The sequence below is a fragment of the Sorex araneus genome, chromosome 6, assembly GCF_027595985.1.
Source record: "Sorex araneus isolate mSorAra2 chromosome 6, mSorAra2.pri, whole genome shotgun sequence".
NCBI classification, from domain to species: domain Eukaryota; kingdom Metazoa; phylum Chordata; class Mammalia; order Eulipotyphla; family Soricidae; genus Sorex; species Sorex araneus.
Window position 1 is genome coordinate 83,124,647 of NC_073307.1, and position 14,822 is coordinate 83,139,468.

A 14,822-nucleotide genomic window follows, 5' to 3' on the forward strand; every position below is an offset into this window, starting at 1 on the left:
GAGTGGCTTCTTTGCAAACTGGACAATGCAACTGCAAAGGCCTCCAGAGCACCATCTTGGGAGTGCCCACCTGAAGATGCCTCATTTCCCGCGGGGGTGGGGGGGAGGGGGGCTTCTCCTAATATGCTCTCCCAGCCCCTTTCCTCGGGGCTTCTTGGAAACCTGGAAGGTGCCAGACTTCAGCAAGTCCAAAACTGTCGCCCGGGGCCATCGCTTTCCCAGCTACCAGCGGGCACCCTCCGGAGCGGCTCTTAAAACGCCTAAGCAATGAATTAGCCAGAGCGCGCGAGGGGGGTCCGGGCGGTCACCGGGCGAAGCGAGCGGCGGAGCTCGGCCCCGGCATGGGGAGGTGAGGGGGGCGGGGTTCCGTGGGGCTCGGTTCGGTGGGGCTCGGCTTGGCGGGGTTCGGAACGGCCGGGGCGGGCGGGGCTCGCCGGGGCTCGGCTCGGTGAGGGTCGGCTCGGCGGGGCTCGGCTCGGCCAGGGTGAGGCGGGGCGCGACGGGGCTCGGCTCGGCGGGGCTGGGCACGGCGGGGCGCAGCGGGGCGCGGCGGGGTTGGGCTCGGCCGGGCTCGGCAGGGCTCGGCGGGGCTGGGCGCGGCGGGGCTCGGTTCGGTGGGGCTCGGCTCGGTGAGGGTCGGCTCGGCGGGGCTCGGCGGGGCTGGGCACGGCGGGGCTCGGCGCGCTGAGGCTCGGCGGGGCTGGGCACGGCGGGGCTCGGCGGGGCTGGGCTCGCTGGGGCTCGGCGGGGCTCGGCGGGGCCGGGCACGGCGGGGCGCGGCGGGGCTCGGCGGGGCGCGGTGGGGTACGGCGGGGCTCGGCGCGGCGGGGCCCGGCTCGGCTCTGCGCGCCCGGCCCCGCCCCCGGCCGGGCCCCGGAAGCGGGCGGGGGTTTCCTGTGTCCGCCCCGCCCGCCGCCGCCGGCCGCCGTCTCGCCCGCGCTGGCTCCGCGGCCGCCGGCTCCGCCGCAGCGCCGGGCCGAGGGGAGGGGCAGGCGGCGCGCAGGAGGGAGGCTCCGGGCCGCCGGCCAGGCCGAGCTGGGTGAGTGGGGCCGGCCGAGCGCGGGTGCGAGCGGGGGGCGGCCCGGCCGAGTCCCGGGAGCGGGGCGGAGGATGGACGCGGCGTCCCGGGGCGCTGCCTTTCCCGAGCTCGGCCGGCGACAGTGTCCCCCGCCCTGTCCCGTCCCCGCCGCGGACCCCAGCGCGCGCGCGGGGTCCCCGGGCCGCCGTTCTCCGGCTCGCACCCCGGGCACGGGAACGCTGCTTTCTGACCTCGCCCCCCACCCCCCGCTCCAGCTCGGCCGCCCTCGGTGTGGGTTTTGGGGTTTTGTGTTTTTCTGAAATCTGATGCTCCCGGGCACGGTGTCAAGGAGGAGGGAAGAAGCACCCTGCCTCCGGGCCGGCGCCGGTCCTGCGCACGCCCCGGAGAAGGCCACCCGGCCCTGTGTCCTTGGGCCACCCGTCCCCATCGGATGGCCTTTGTGTGTCCTGGAGCACTCCTGCAAGAACTTCCTACTGCGGGTGCCCTCCTCGCCACCACCCCCGAGTCCGGGAGGCTAGGGGAAATAGAGAAAACCCTGGAACCCCCGCTGCCAGTAAGTCACTGAGCACCCACCCCGCCCAGCCCCGGATGCCAGGAGAAACGGGGTCAGGTGCTGGCCCTGGGAAAGGGCACGTCGTAGGAAAAGCAGTCCGAGCAGGTGCCGCCCGTCTCTGCCGAGACTGTTGGCAGCACTTTGCACAGTACTTTTGGAGAGGCTGACGCTTGGCCCAGCGTTCTGCAGCCAGAAACTGTGCCGGGGGAGATGAAGAAATAGGTTCGAGACAGGTGTCCAGGTCGCCCCCCAAAGGTTTATGAAAGGAGCCAGACCGCCAGGATGACCTCCAGTGACAATAAAGGGGGCCAAGTCCAGGGTCTGGAATTCCAGGGGAAAGCTATTGGAAATTTCCCGCAGCAGTTTTCCCTGCTGGTGAGAAGTTTCTGCAAAGGAAACCTCTTAAACTGGAACTCAGGCCAGGGGGCCCCCAAGAGATGATGCCTTTGCACTTCTGAAATGAAAGAGGAAATTGTTTCCTTCCTGTGCTTTGGGTTTAGGGTTTCAACCTACCTCTTTTGTCAAAGACAAAAGCGAAAATAAATAAATAAATAAATAAATAAACAATTTGACATCCTCCGTCATGTCATTTGGATCTTGAGTTTAGGGGCCCGAGGTTAGCCAGTACAGTTACCAAGGTGCACAAATGTTTTTGGACGCCGCTCACTGGCTCTGGTTGCTTCAGTGTTGAGTAAGAATCACAAATGTAAGACGGTGCTAAGCATATAGGTACTCCGTGTGGACTCACCATTTCTCAGTCGTAAGGCCTCCTGCACAACACATTTGGAACCTTTCCTGACCCTAAGAGACATACTCACAAGCTGATCCTGTGCACTGCAAAATTATGGTTAAGAACTTGAAAAAAAAAAATTAACCTAAGGGCTGAAAAGATAGATAGTACATTGGGTAGGGAGGGTGCTTGCCTTTCACGTGCGAGCCCGGCCCAGGTTTAAACCCCAGTACTGTATATGGTTCCCTGAGCACCACCAGGAGTGATCCCAGAACACAGAGCCAGGAGTAAGCCCTGAGCACCGCCAAGTGTGGCTGGAGACCTCCCAAACTCCCCCCACCGAAAACCTAGCCAAAATATCTCTTTTGAGCAGAATATCTCTGTGAGGTGGAAGCCAGCTCTCTCTTTTTTTTTTCTTTTTTTGGGTCACACCCGGCGATGCACAGGGGTTACTCCTGGCTTTGCACTCAGGAATTACTCCTGGAGGTGCTCAGGGGACCCTATGGGATGCTGGGATTCGAACCCGGGTTGGCCGCATGCAAGGCAAACGCCCTACCCGCTATGCTATCGCTCCAGCCCCCAGGAAGCCAGATCTCTTGATTGATTCAGTGGCATTGTGTATCAGCCTTCTCTACTCAAAAGAAAATTAGGTCCATTTTCTGTAGCATTGCCCTTCTTTTTCCCATTTCTTTCTTCACTTTGGCTTCTTGCAATAAGTGCTCTCTGGTTTCTCCATGCCCTTTAAAATTTATTTTATTTTTTTTTTGCTTTTTGGGTTACTCCTGGCTCTGCACTCAGAAATTACTCCCAGTGGTGCTCAGGGGACCATATGGGATGCTGGGAATCGAACCCGAGTTGGCTGCATGCAAGGCAGATACCCTACCCTCTGTGCTATCACTCCAGCCCCTATTTTATTTTTTAAGTAAGATCTGACTGGTTCTTTCCTGTTTCTTAAGTTCATGTCTGTGTCTTTAATTACAGAGCTGTTAACTCACCCTAGGCTCATATTAGCAGCAAGAACTTGACTTTGTCCTTTTGGTCTCATCCCTTCTGTTCTTTTTCACTTTCCCCAATTGGACATCAGCTTCTCAATGACCCAACTGTTTCTCTTCCCCGTTAAGTTTGCATTGAGGTTTTCTGCCTGCTTTCCAGGTTCTTGATCCTTCTACCATGTTTATACCAAATTGTCTTGTTCTACATCAGAATGGTTAGGTCACCCCTCTCTTTGGTTGAGGTCTGTTGGAAGAGAGCCACCATTTTGGTCAAGATCATAAAAGAGATACGAGCTCATAACACATGTATTCCCATCTGTTGGAACAACCTCATTTAGAAACCATTTCATTCCACACTAGTTGACGAGAATAGTGGTTGTGCCTTAGATATGATTATATCCATTTATGTTGAGTGTTCATCTGTATCCTTTCCTGTGTGTTTCCACATTGCTGTATTTTCCGGTTGAAACTCGAGTAGCTTTTGAATGTTTGCTTTTTTTTTTCTCCAGTGTGAGAAACTCAGGGCCTCACTCATGCAAGGCATGCACGGTGCCACTGAGCCACTCCCCCACTTCCAAGGCCTTGCTTGTTTGCTTTTTTTTCTTTTTTTTTTTTAAATGAAGTTCTTCCAATATTCAGGGATATTCTGTTTCTATTGTGAGGTCCCCAAGATAACTACTCATGACTTTGCTAGATAACAACTGCTAATTTTTCAGTTCTTCCAAAAAGCACAGCTAAGGCTCAGTGGATTGAATCTCATCAAGTTTTTAAAGTTCATCTTTCATCAAGCTGCTCTTTATCAGTTTCATCTTGTATCCCAGAGGCTGTTCTCCATCATTGTTTTAGGAATATCACCCCTTTCAATTTTCATGGGCACAGCTAGCTAATAGGAATTTTTTTTCCAGGTCCCAATTTGGGTTTGTAGCAGAAATGCTCTCAGAACAGACAGCGGCCCTGGGCACAGGATGGGAGTCCATGAACATCCAGCTGGATGGAGCAGAGCCCCACATGCAAAGGAGAAGCCAGGAAGAGGTGCCGTGGAGAGCAATGCCAGGGCCGCTGGAGCACCTGTGCTGTGACCTTGGAGAGGAGTCACAGGCTCTTCAAGAGAAAGGTGAGACTCTGTGAGGTGGAGGATCGCCGTGGAAAGCGGCCTCCCACTTCAGTGTAAAAAAATGCACTTCAAACTTCCCAGACACAAGGGCCTCAGCAGCGTAGCCAGTACAGTAGGAGTTGTCTGTTCTTCCTGGGTTCTCATCATAAGAATACACAGAGTAGGGCTGGAGCGATAGCACAGTGGGGAGGGCGTTTGCCTTGCACGTGGCCGACCCAGGTTCGATTCCCAGCATCCCATATGGTCTCCTGAGCACCGCCGGGATTAATTCCTGAGTGCAGAGCCAGGAGTAACCCCTGTGCATTGCTAGGTGTGACCCAAAAAGCAAAATAATAATAATAATCATAATAATAAAATGTCTTCTTAAAAAAAAAAGAATACACAGAGGTTCTAGATTTTTCAAGCCAGAATTCTGTAACTAGATGTCTTCCGATTATTGCGTACTGAGCGTACTGCAAGTGACATTAGCCGCTAATGGCTCGTGACATTAGTGTAGAAAATTAGGTGGGATTGGAGAGATGGGCAGAAACACTGTAAAATATACTTTATTACCTGGAAATCACATTCAAATCATCAAAATTCAAACCACAACAAGCCTAATAGGATGGACAACATAAGTGCTGAACTAAAAAGCCATATGATATCTTATGGAATAGTCTCTTCTATCACATGTATGCATTTGAGTTTTATAAGCTAAGCATATGTAAGGGAGGATGTGGCCCTTAAGATTTCTCCAAACTAAGATTCAGGTTTTCCCGGGAAAGGCAGATGCTGGATCTCTAATGGCTCCTGTCTCCCTTCCGCAGCTCAGTCAGCTCCCTGGGTTCCTGCTGTTCCCCAGGAGGCGGGGGCTGGAGACTGGGAAATGGCAGCCGCGCTTCTTGCAGCAGGATCACAGGTGGGCTATGGGATCACAGGTGGGCTATGTGCTTCCCTGGCCTCTCTAGGCTTTCATCATGCTGCTTGGCATCCTCCTGTTGCCTCTCTAGGCTTTCATCACGCGGCTTAGCATCCTCCTGTTGGTTCTCGTGGTCACAAGAACTGATCGTCTTAAATGTCACCAGATTCTTCCCTTCCCTTTCCTGGGGGCATATAATAATCAGAGAGGGTAAAGGAGGGGAGGGAGCTCTGAAGCTGTATTCAGGAGACCCTGGGGCAGTTCGTGGCCCTTCATAGCCTGTGGGCCAGCAGTGCGAGGGCCAGGGATGCAGTGCCGGGGTTCGTCCATACTGTATCTGGTGCTGATCGAGGGAACCATTGGGTGCTGAGGATCAAACCCAGCATGTATATAGGCAGGGGTCTCAGTAGCATCTCTCCAGTGCCTCATAATACTTCCAGAAAAGAAGGAAAGAGGTATTACAGTAGGGGAATTCTTAGAGATGAGAATGTTTTGTGCTCATTTCAGCAGCACATGTACTAAAATTGGAATGTTATGTTTTTAATGGATGGCTATACCATGCACAGGGGAATTTTAGGAGCAATTCATTAATGTCCTTTAAGGAATCCGGGACAGGAGTGATAGCACAGTGGGTAGGGTGTTTGCCTTGCATGCGGCTGACCTGGGTTGGATTCTTCCGTCCCTCTCAGAGAGCCCGGCAAGCTACCAAGATTATCCAACCTTCACGGCAGAGCCTGGCAAGCTCCCCGTGGCATATTCAATATGCCAAAAATAGTAACAACAAGTCTCACCATGGAGACGTTACTGGTGCCCGGTCGAGCAAATTGATGAACAACGGAATGACAGTGTGACAGTGCTAAGGAATCTGGAAAGAGGGGCTGGGGAGATACTGCAGCAGGTAGGCTGTTTGCCTTGCATGCAGCTGACCCAGGTTTGCTCCTGGCACCCTATATGGTCCCCTAGGCCCCACCAGGAGGGATCCCTGAGTGCAGAGCCAGGAGTAAACCCTTAGTACTGCTAGGTGTGGCCTAAAAATCAAACCAAAAAAATTAAAGGAATCTGGGAAAATTAGGAAATAAGTCCCAGAGGAAACTTGAAAAAAAAAACCCATAAAGTAAACAGGATTGGATGAATGATGAGTGGTTGTGGACTAGGAGAAAGATATAAATGGGCAGAACCAAAGAGAAAACAGGTCTCCATTCAGAGGGCACTTGGAGAGCCACTGACAGAAAAATAGTATTAATAGCTCTAGCCCAGAGTAGCCTATAGTCCTGCTATTCTTAGTCCTGAGCAAAACTCACTTATCTCTGTTTTATAGATGAGAAAATTGTAGCGAGAAGAAATTAAAGCCATACTCCTCATAAATGGCTCCAAGCGCTAGGCTTTTGACCACCTTACTGTGCTACCTCAAAGAAGATACCTTGTGTCCTGGTTTTGGGTGGAGAGGCCAACACCAAAGGATATTTTATCTATATCATTTTGTGCTCAGACAAAAGGAAGTTAGTTGAAAGGAGGAAAAGCTAGTACACAATTTCTGCAATTAAAAAAAAAAAACAAGAGGGAAAAGAATAAGGCGTCGGAGAGCCGAGGCATGTAGCACAGGCAGGGAGTGTGACGTCTGTCTTGCCCTGTTCCCTTGGGAAGCTTCTCTGGAGACCAGGCTTTGCTCACACACTGGCCGGGACCTTTTCCCTCGCCGCATCTCTGCTTTACCGAAACTGTGTGCCCCACTTATCATTCTTTCTCTAGATCTTTTATCTTGCCCCTTGCACTGCCTGCCTCTGTCTTCTCTACTAAGATCACATTTTCTTTCTTAAACTATAACTGCTGACAGAAGATTGTTCGCTTTGTTTCAGGGCCTGGTAACCATCAAGGATGTGTCATTGTGCTTCTCTCAGGAAGAGTGGCGAAGTCTGGATCCTTCCCAGACAGACTTCTATGGAGAATATGTTATGCAGGAAAACTGCGGGATAGTGGTCTCCCTAAGTAAGCATGACTCTCCCCAGCTGCTGGAAGATTATTCTCTGGGAGGATGGGCCCACCTGCTCCAGGGATGGTGTCTGTCTAGGATTCTTTTGCTAATAAAAATCTGTATGGGGGCTGGAGAGATAGAACAGGGAGTAAGGCACTCACGTTGACTGCAGCATGCCCAGGTTTGGACCCCAGTGCCCTGTATAGCTCCTCAAACTCCACTGGTAGGATTCCTGAGCACAGAGCCAGGAGTAAGCCCTGAGTACCACCAGGGCTTATCAAAAAATAACATTTTAAAAAGAAAACAAACAAAAAAAAAACCCAAGAAATAAAAACAAGGCTTCCGCAAGGAAAGAGCAGTAGGATTAATCCAGAGAAATAGAAGTGAGTTCTGAAATATGAAAACAACTACTACATTTTGGAGAAGAGAACGTTAGTCTCTTCTTGGTCAAGAATCGGAAGGTTTTTCCAAAGCAGAAAGAGGGACATTAGAGATAAAAACAGGTTTGGGGAACTTAGATGAAACCTTAAAGGGAAATGGGGGTAATGGGAGTGTAGGGGCCGCAAAGCTTTAGTAAGACTAGTTCAGTGAAATCATGACCAGAAAAAAACAACTGGACTGGAAGTGTTTGAAATAGGAGTGGAGAGAACAAAGCCGGGAGGAGAATATGATTTTCTAAATATAGAGAAAAGGAACAAAACAGAAATGGGTAGTTGGGACCTTAGAAGAATAAGGCCTTCATCTGGTCTTCTTTTCTTCAGAATTCCATGGAATAATCTAGGACACATTGTATTTTTTTTTTTGTCTTCAATAGAAATACAGATTTACAGTTGAACTTCTTTATATCTCTGTTTTCTCCCGCCCCCATGGCCAGGATTTCCAATTCCCAAACTGGACATGCTTTCTCAGCTAGAAGGAGGAGAAGAACAGTGGGTCCCTGACCCCCAGGACTTGGAGGAAAGGGACATCCTGAGAGTCACATACACAGGTAAGGACCTTGACTTCTAGCCTCTCATTGCTCCTCTTGGAGTATCATCATTGCGGGCCCTATAATCCTCCCTCTGTCTCTGAGAGCTGCTGAATCTTCAAGTATAGAGAGTTTCAAAAGTAAGGCAGTGTAATGATGGTTTGGATGGTAGGTTGTGGAACCAGACTTCAGGGATTGGAATCCGGGACCCTACCCACAAGGCCCTGGGGGAGAAGCAGAGCTGATCTTCGGTTCCTCCTCTAGAAATTACTGTAGATTTCAGTATGTTATCATAGGACATTTCCCGGGACAGAATAAGCATCACTGAATGTTAGTTGTTGTCGTAGTAGGGATGTTCAGCCTCCCAGCCACTGCAGAAATGCATTCCATAATATCTGCGGTATTCCTCACACGTAATCACCCAACCAGTGGTGACTACAGCACATTCCTTAGCCCTCCATCTACGCTTGGGCAGGAGGATCAAGATTTATCATTGTAACTGGAACAGTGGTAAATAAATTATAGTAATTAAAATAGTGTGGGCCATGTAATAAGTGCTTACTATGTACCAGGACGGTGCTCATTATAAAAGGTCATCTTTTTATCATTCCCATTTTACAGAAATAAAAATCAAGGCTTGCAGAAGGCTAAGGGGAAAACAGGTTCAAAATAGGTCGATCTGGCTCCTAGGCCTAGATTTGTAATCTCTGTGCTTCTTGTCCTATGTTGTATATCATTAGATTCTGTTCTCAGAGTGAGATTAGGCCTGAACGGGCACCAGATAACCTCTCCTTTGGCTTGTGTTCATGGTGTGTGTTCTTCGTGTAACTTGCCTCTCGGGGTTGGTGTTTTCCCTTCAGGAAATGGAAGTGAACATGAGGGCGACACCCCTGAACTAGAAGCAGAACCTCCCAGAATGTTGTCTAGTGTGTCTGAAGATACTGTTTTCTGGAACCCAGAGCAGGAGGAGAGCTGGGGTCCCATGCCCAGAAACCCCAGGGGCATGCTCTTGGGCCCACCTTTTCTTCAGGAAGAGAATTTCTCCAATCTCCTGTGTGGCGCGGAGATGGATTCCCTGCTGAGACCGCACACGTGCCCCCAGTGTGGGAAGCAGTTCGTGTGGGGCTCCCACCTGGCCAGGCACCAGCAGACACACACGGGAGAGCGGCCCTACAGCTGCCTCAAATGTGAGAAGAGCTTCGGGCGGAGACATCACCTGATTCGGCACCAGAAAACCCACCTCCATGAGAAGCCCAGCAGGTGCTCAGAGTGTGGCAAGAATTTCCGCTGCAACTCCCATCTGGCCAGCCACCAGAGAGTGCATGCAGAAGGGAGGTCCTGCAAGGGCCAGGAAGACGAAGAGAGCCCTGGGGCTCGGAAGCGGCAGCGGGCACCTCCAGTGCCAAAGTGTCACGTGTGCACTGAGTGCGGGAAGAGCTTTGGCCGGCGGCACCACCTGGTGAGACACTGGCTGACACATACTGGGGAGAAGCCCTTCCAGTGTCCTCGCTGTGAGAAGAGCTTCGGCCGCAAACATCACCTGGACAGGCACCTGCTGACCCACCAGGGACAGAGTCCTCGGAGCAGCTGGGACAGAGGGGCGTCCACCTTCTGAAGGCTCTTCTGCTGCAGCTGTCGTCGCATCCATCAGCTGGTGCTGCCAGGAGTTTCTCACAGAGTTGCCAGTCTCCGCATGAGCCAGTCTCACGAACGCTGGCCCCGTCCTAGAAAGATGAGGTTCCAGCGTGGGCTAGTGCGTTTCTCACCACTTCTGTGAGATGCCACCTAAAGTAGAGTTTCAGGCAAAACTTTTGGGGAACAGTGCATACTTCACGGGCTTTTCTTTAGCCCAGCTCAGTTTTCAAGAGGGACACAGAGATAGTGGCTTGTGGCCAAGGGCTGTTTTGATTGGCTGGAGCCTAGGCCATACTGTTATATTCTCTCTTTCTGCAGAGAGATAAAAATACCATAGTCAATATGTTCAAGGCTCTAAACACTTACACAGTAAAGCAAATTGTCGAGCCTCTTCTATGCAGTGTTTCCTAAACATACTTGCCTCAGTATCCTTCCTATCTCACATCCAGCAGAACTGGTCATGATATGAACCATTCTGTGAACACTGGGTTAGAGAGTAATGAGGAAGCGGGAAAGAGGTCATGTTTAGGCACTCAGCACCCAGAGACACCCCCCTTTTGTAAAATTCAGATGAAAGCTGTGGGGCAGGCCTCATTCCTGTGTGGGTGCATCATTGTTACCCCAGTCATCCATATATACACTTTTCACTCCCACCTGCTGCAGAGTAGAAACAGTAACCCTTTTGCCTATCACCCATACTCCCTTCATCCTGCACATACATATATCCAGCTAAAAGATCACGGTTCAACACTAAGAGATATACTTTATACATACATGACCCTAAGTAACTTAAGTCCACGCAGAAGATAAAACTTGATTCCCTTGAGCAGACCCATCTCTTAACTGTGTCTTTGTGTCGATGTGTATCTGTGTGCAGGGTCTTTGAAGAGAGCATGCAAAGTGCAAACTGTGAAAGCTAGATTTTCTAGGGGCTGTTCTGGGGATGAGGGTTGTGGGGATTGTATGGGGCTTTTTGTTTGTTTTGTTCCAAGATAGAAGATGAGCTGAGTGATTAAGGGAGCCTAGTAGGAAACGTTAAGTGATGAATTAAGTTGTGGAAATTGAGGTATAAAACTTTCTCCAGTGTTGCTGAGAGTAACAGATTAATATAAATATATGTATTATGTAATACACACACGTGTGTGTGTGTGTATATGTGTGTGTATGTGTGTGTATAAACACACAATTTTCTAGGTGAACCTCTGGACCACAGATTACACAGATTCTTTTTGCCTGGGAGGAAAAAGAAACTTCTTGAGGTGACCTGATTCTTGTTCATTTGAAGCAAGGTTCATATAGAAGCTCTGAGCTAAGTGAGATTTTTAGGTGGTTATAAGTCGTAAATCAAGGCAGGAATCTCAGTGCTTGCAGGTTATAATCACTTTTGTTTGGCCATCAAGGGGTAAGGTGTTATGAAGGATTTCATTGTTACAGAAATAACACTTTTATGGAAGTGACTGTGGTTTAGCTTTTCAGCTGATATAGAGGAATATGCTTTCCAGTTGGTTTCTTCCCAGTTCTGGGACGGTGTTCTCATGAAGAGTCTTAACTCCAGAGTTTACATAAGTATTCTGGCATCTGTTGATGAGCAAGCTGTTCGTAGCTGTTTCTATTGACTTGTTAATACCAATCTTATAATTTGAAAATTACTTTTAAGAGCAGTTGGGGGCTAGGCAGGAAGAAGAGCAAAAAGAATGGGCTGTTTTCCTCTTTTATGCTTAAACTCAGATTTTTTTCCCTTACACACTTCTCAACTACATTTGGGAAAAGTTATGAGAGACAAAAGAAGTGAATTGCACCAATCCATTTTAGTGACTATTTTGTTTGCTTGCAAAAAAACATGTTGAATCACACAGTTTATTTGAGTCCAGGCCCAGAAGGGGCTAAAACTGTAGTTGTTTTGCTGATATGGCTTCATAGTGAGTGTGAACTCAGCAACCCAAATCCCAACTTCCTCTTGCGGTTCAAAGCAGCCTTCTTCTTTGCCTGGGATGCACATCTCTTCTTACATCCCAATGAATAGAGCAAAATGAGCAGCCCTTTGTAAGGCCTTGTCCGAGATCTCAGAAACAGGAGCTCAGTGTTATCATGTACTTGTACGGTATTGACTTCCAGTGGTAAGATCATGCCATTGCTTTTGCCCTCCCTGTATACCTAGTTCATGAGTGTAAATCAGCTTTGCAAAACAATGGTCTGTAGTTACAGATCCTTTTGAGAATCTAATTAACATCAGAAGCTCACTTAGGAGAAGAATAGACATTAGCAATTCACCCAGTTTTGCATACACATTTAGCAGACTCTGTGCCCATCCATGGATTCACTAAAGTGAGGTCAAAAAGGGGGATCTGCAATAATCCAATGTCATTATAATATATTTTTGTCAAGAATTACAAAGTAAAGATAGCTAAATATTTTAAAGACAAATAGAGGCAGTAGAGTATAAGGATCTGGTCTTTAATGGCTAGAAAGGTAAGGCTTGCATTCTACTCTGTTTTTCAGGGAAAGATAAGATGCTAACAAGTTCAGCTTGTCACAAACATGAGAATGGCCTTTCCTTCCTATCATGTCACAACTTTAAAATCACATTAACCTTGAGCCTTTGCTCTGTTTTAGTAACTGCCAGGCTAGAATTGAAGCCTCCACAGTGCAGGTGCAATCAAGAAGCACCTAAGAAGGCATCGTGAACCTTCTGTAAAATGGGGCAACCCTTTTCTTCACTTCTAGTGTTCTACTGTTTCCTCTACCTCGGTCCAATACTACTTCCCTTGGACAAAAATTAAAACAAGAAATAGCCATCTGTGGGTGAATTTTAGTGTTGGATGGTTTCTCACAGGGAATCTGCCTCAAATGTCTCTTCTACAAACTTCCTTCTACATGTCTACATTATCCTTTTTAAATAATAATAAATTTTTTTAAGTGTCATTTTTCTGGGTAAAGTGGCAGAGAAGTCCATTTTCAATAACCCATTATCTTTTTCCTTCTGTAGTGCCTAGATCCTCTTCTAGACTCAGAATCCTTTACACTGGAGTTAACCCTATTAGCTACTCCCAGGGAAATTTATATTTTAAGCCTTAGCACTTTGAAGATGAAAGGAATGACTTCTTTTGCAAAAGTAATATGCCTTCAAGGAGTTAAAGGGATGGTAATTTAACAGAAAAATCCCTTTTCCACCACTCCTGCAGTCAAACCACTTTCCTCTTCCCATCATGGGCAGAGTGAGCCTTCGCAAGATTGGTTCTTTCCTTGTCTGTTCAAAGGAGTACAGCAGCTAAGGTTAAAGGGGGCTGGCAGGAATAAGACAAATCTTCCATCAGACTTAAGAGATCCTGAGCTGACAAAATTCCCTTTTGTTTCTTGAAATGCTATACCTGGCCTCAGATCTCAGCTGTGATCTTTGAGGCAGCAGCAATATCACCTGGGAATTTGCATTAAAAAGGCAAATTCTCAGACCCCAGACCCAAGAAACAAATTCACAACTTTTTTTCTTTTTGGGTCACACCCAGCGATGCATAGGGGTTATTCCTGGCTCATGCACTCAGGAATGACTCCTGGCGGTGCTCTGGGGACCATATGGGATGCTGGGAATTGAATCCAGGTCAACTGCCTGCAAGACAAACGCCCTCCCCACTGTGCTATTGCTCCAGCCCCAAATTCACAACTTTTTAGATTCTTCTCAATAACTAATGAGATTCAACTCCTATTTCAGTCACGTTACTCTCTCTTTAAATGGGGAGAATCCATCCTATGTAGAAGTTGTAATTAAGCTTTGATGCCTGTTAAAAATATACTTTGAAGATACTGTCCAATTTAGTATTCAAAAAGGGCTCTGTCTTGCACGCCTTAACCTACACCCCAGTTTCTCTCTGGCATAACCACAAGGACAGTTAAACTAAAGCTACAAGCCTCCCACCCTTGTAGAGCTTTCTGGAGTCAGGTGAGAATAGACTCTTCAAGGAAGATGATGAGCCCCTATCCTCCAAGGCAGAAGAGCTTAGCTAGAACTTCTACCCCAGACCTCAAGCTCTCCCTCTTTCATGTAACCAGCTCTGTTTTCCATTCTGAGCAGCCACTTTCAGTGGGCTGGTTTGATTTGGTATTTTGTTTTCCCTGGGGAATTTCCCAAAGGTATTTATTCTTCCCAGGCCCTACCTTTCTCTTTACACCAAACCTCCAAGCTGTTGTCTGACTTAACTAAATGGCTTGTGAACTTCCTTCAGATTACTTGATCCTTTGTACCACCCTTCTGGATCTGTGACATACTCTTTGTGGCCCCTGTCATTTAAATAAAACAATGTGACCAATACTGACTTCCTCAATCTACTCTTTCCTCCCATGTTCATTTTTCCTTTCCTGTGAAAGCTGTACCGGACAGCTCTGAAGAGTTTCACAGCCACGTACAAACACTGCTCCTTCCCCCGTTGCCTGCCAGCATTCTTAAAAGTTTGGAACTACCCTTTGGCTCTATTCCCAAATTCCAGATACAGCTTCACAGTCAAAGCCAAACCTACAGGTAGAGCCAGCAAAGCAACTGAGCAAGTTGGGCCTAGGGTGAGGCCAGCAAGGTCTTGGGCACAAATTTACGATGACCTCGGTCTTTTTTTTTTTTTTTCACTTCTGTTTATTGCAGCACTGTTCACAATAGCCAGAATCTGGAAACAACAGACATATGAATAAAGAAACTGGTATATCTGCACAATGGGATACTACATAGCTGACAGGAAAAATGAGGCCATGAAATTTGCCTGTAAGTGAATAGAATTGGAGAGTATCATGCTCAGTCTTAAGGATCACTTGCTGATCCTGCACTTGGGGTACTGAGTACTGGGCCTGACGTTGGAGCTAGAGGTGTCAGTGACTGAATCAGTTACTCGTGACACGTTCGTAAAAATTGGGGATTTGGGGGAACCAGAAGAGGCACACAG

General features: G+C 48.5%; 1 protein-coding gene across 2 annotated transcripts; it reads left to right on the forward strand.

Moving 5' to 3' along the window:
- Positions 1–914: 914 nt before the first annotated feature.
- On the forward strand, positions 915–14,201 carry ZNF641 (zinc finger protein 641). 2 transcript variants are annotated; one of them, XM_055142314.1, is made up of 6 exons: positions 915–1,039; positions 4,220–4,428; positions 5,235–5,326; positions 7,183–7,312; positions 8,173–8,286; positions 9,126–14,201. In XM_055142314.1, the coding sequence occupies exons 2-6, from the start codon at positions 4,245–4,247 to the stop codon at positions 9,878–9,880; spliced, it is 1,275 nt and encodes a 424-aa protein (XP_054998289.1). In that variant the 5' UTR covers positions 915–1,039; positions 4,220–4,244; the 3' UTR covers positions 9,881–14,201. The 2 variants fall into 2 exon arrangements, with proteins under 2 accessions (XP_054998289.1, XP_054998288.1); XM_055142313.1 differs by having other exon boundaries at positions 993–1,592.
- Positions 14,202–14,822: the final 621 nt, after the last annotated feature.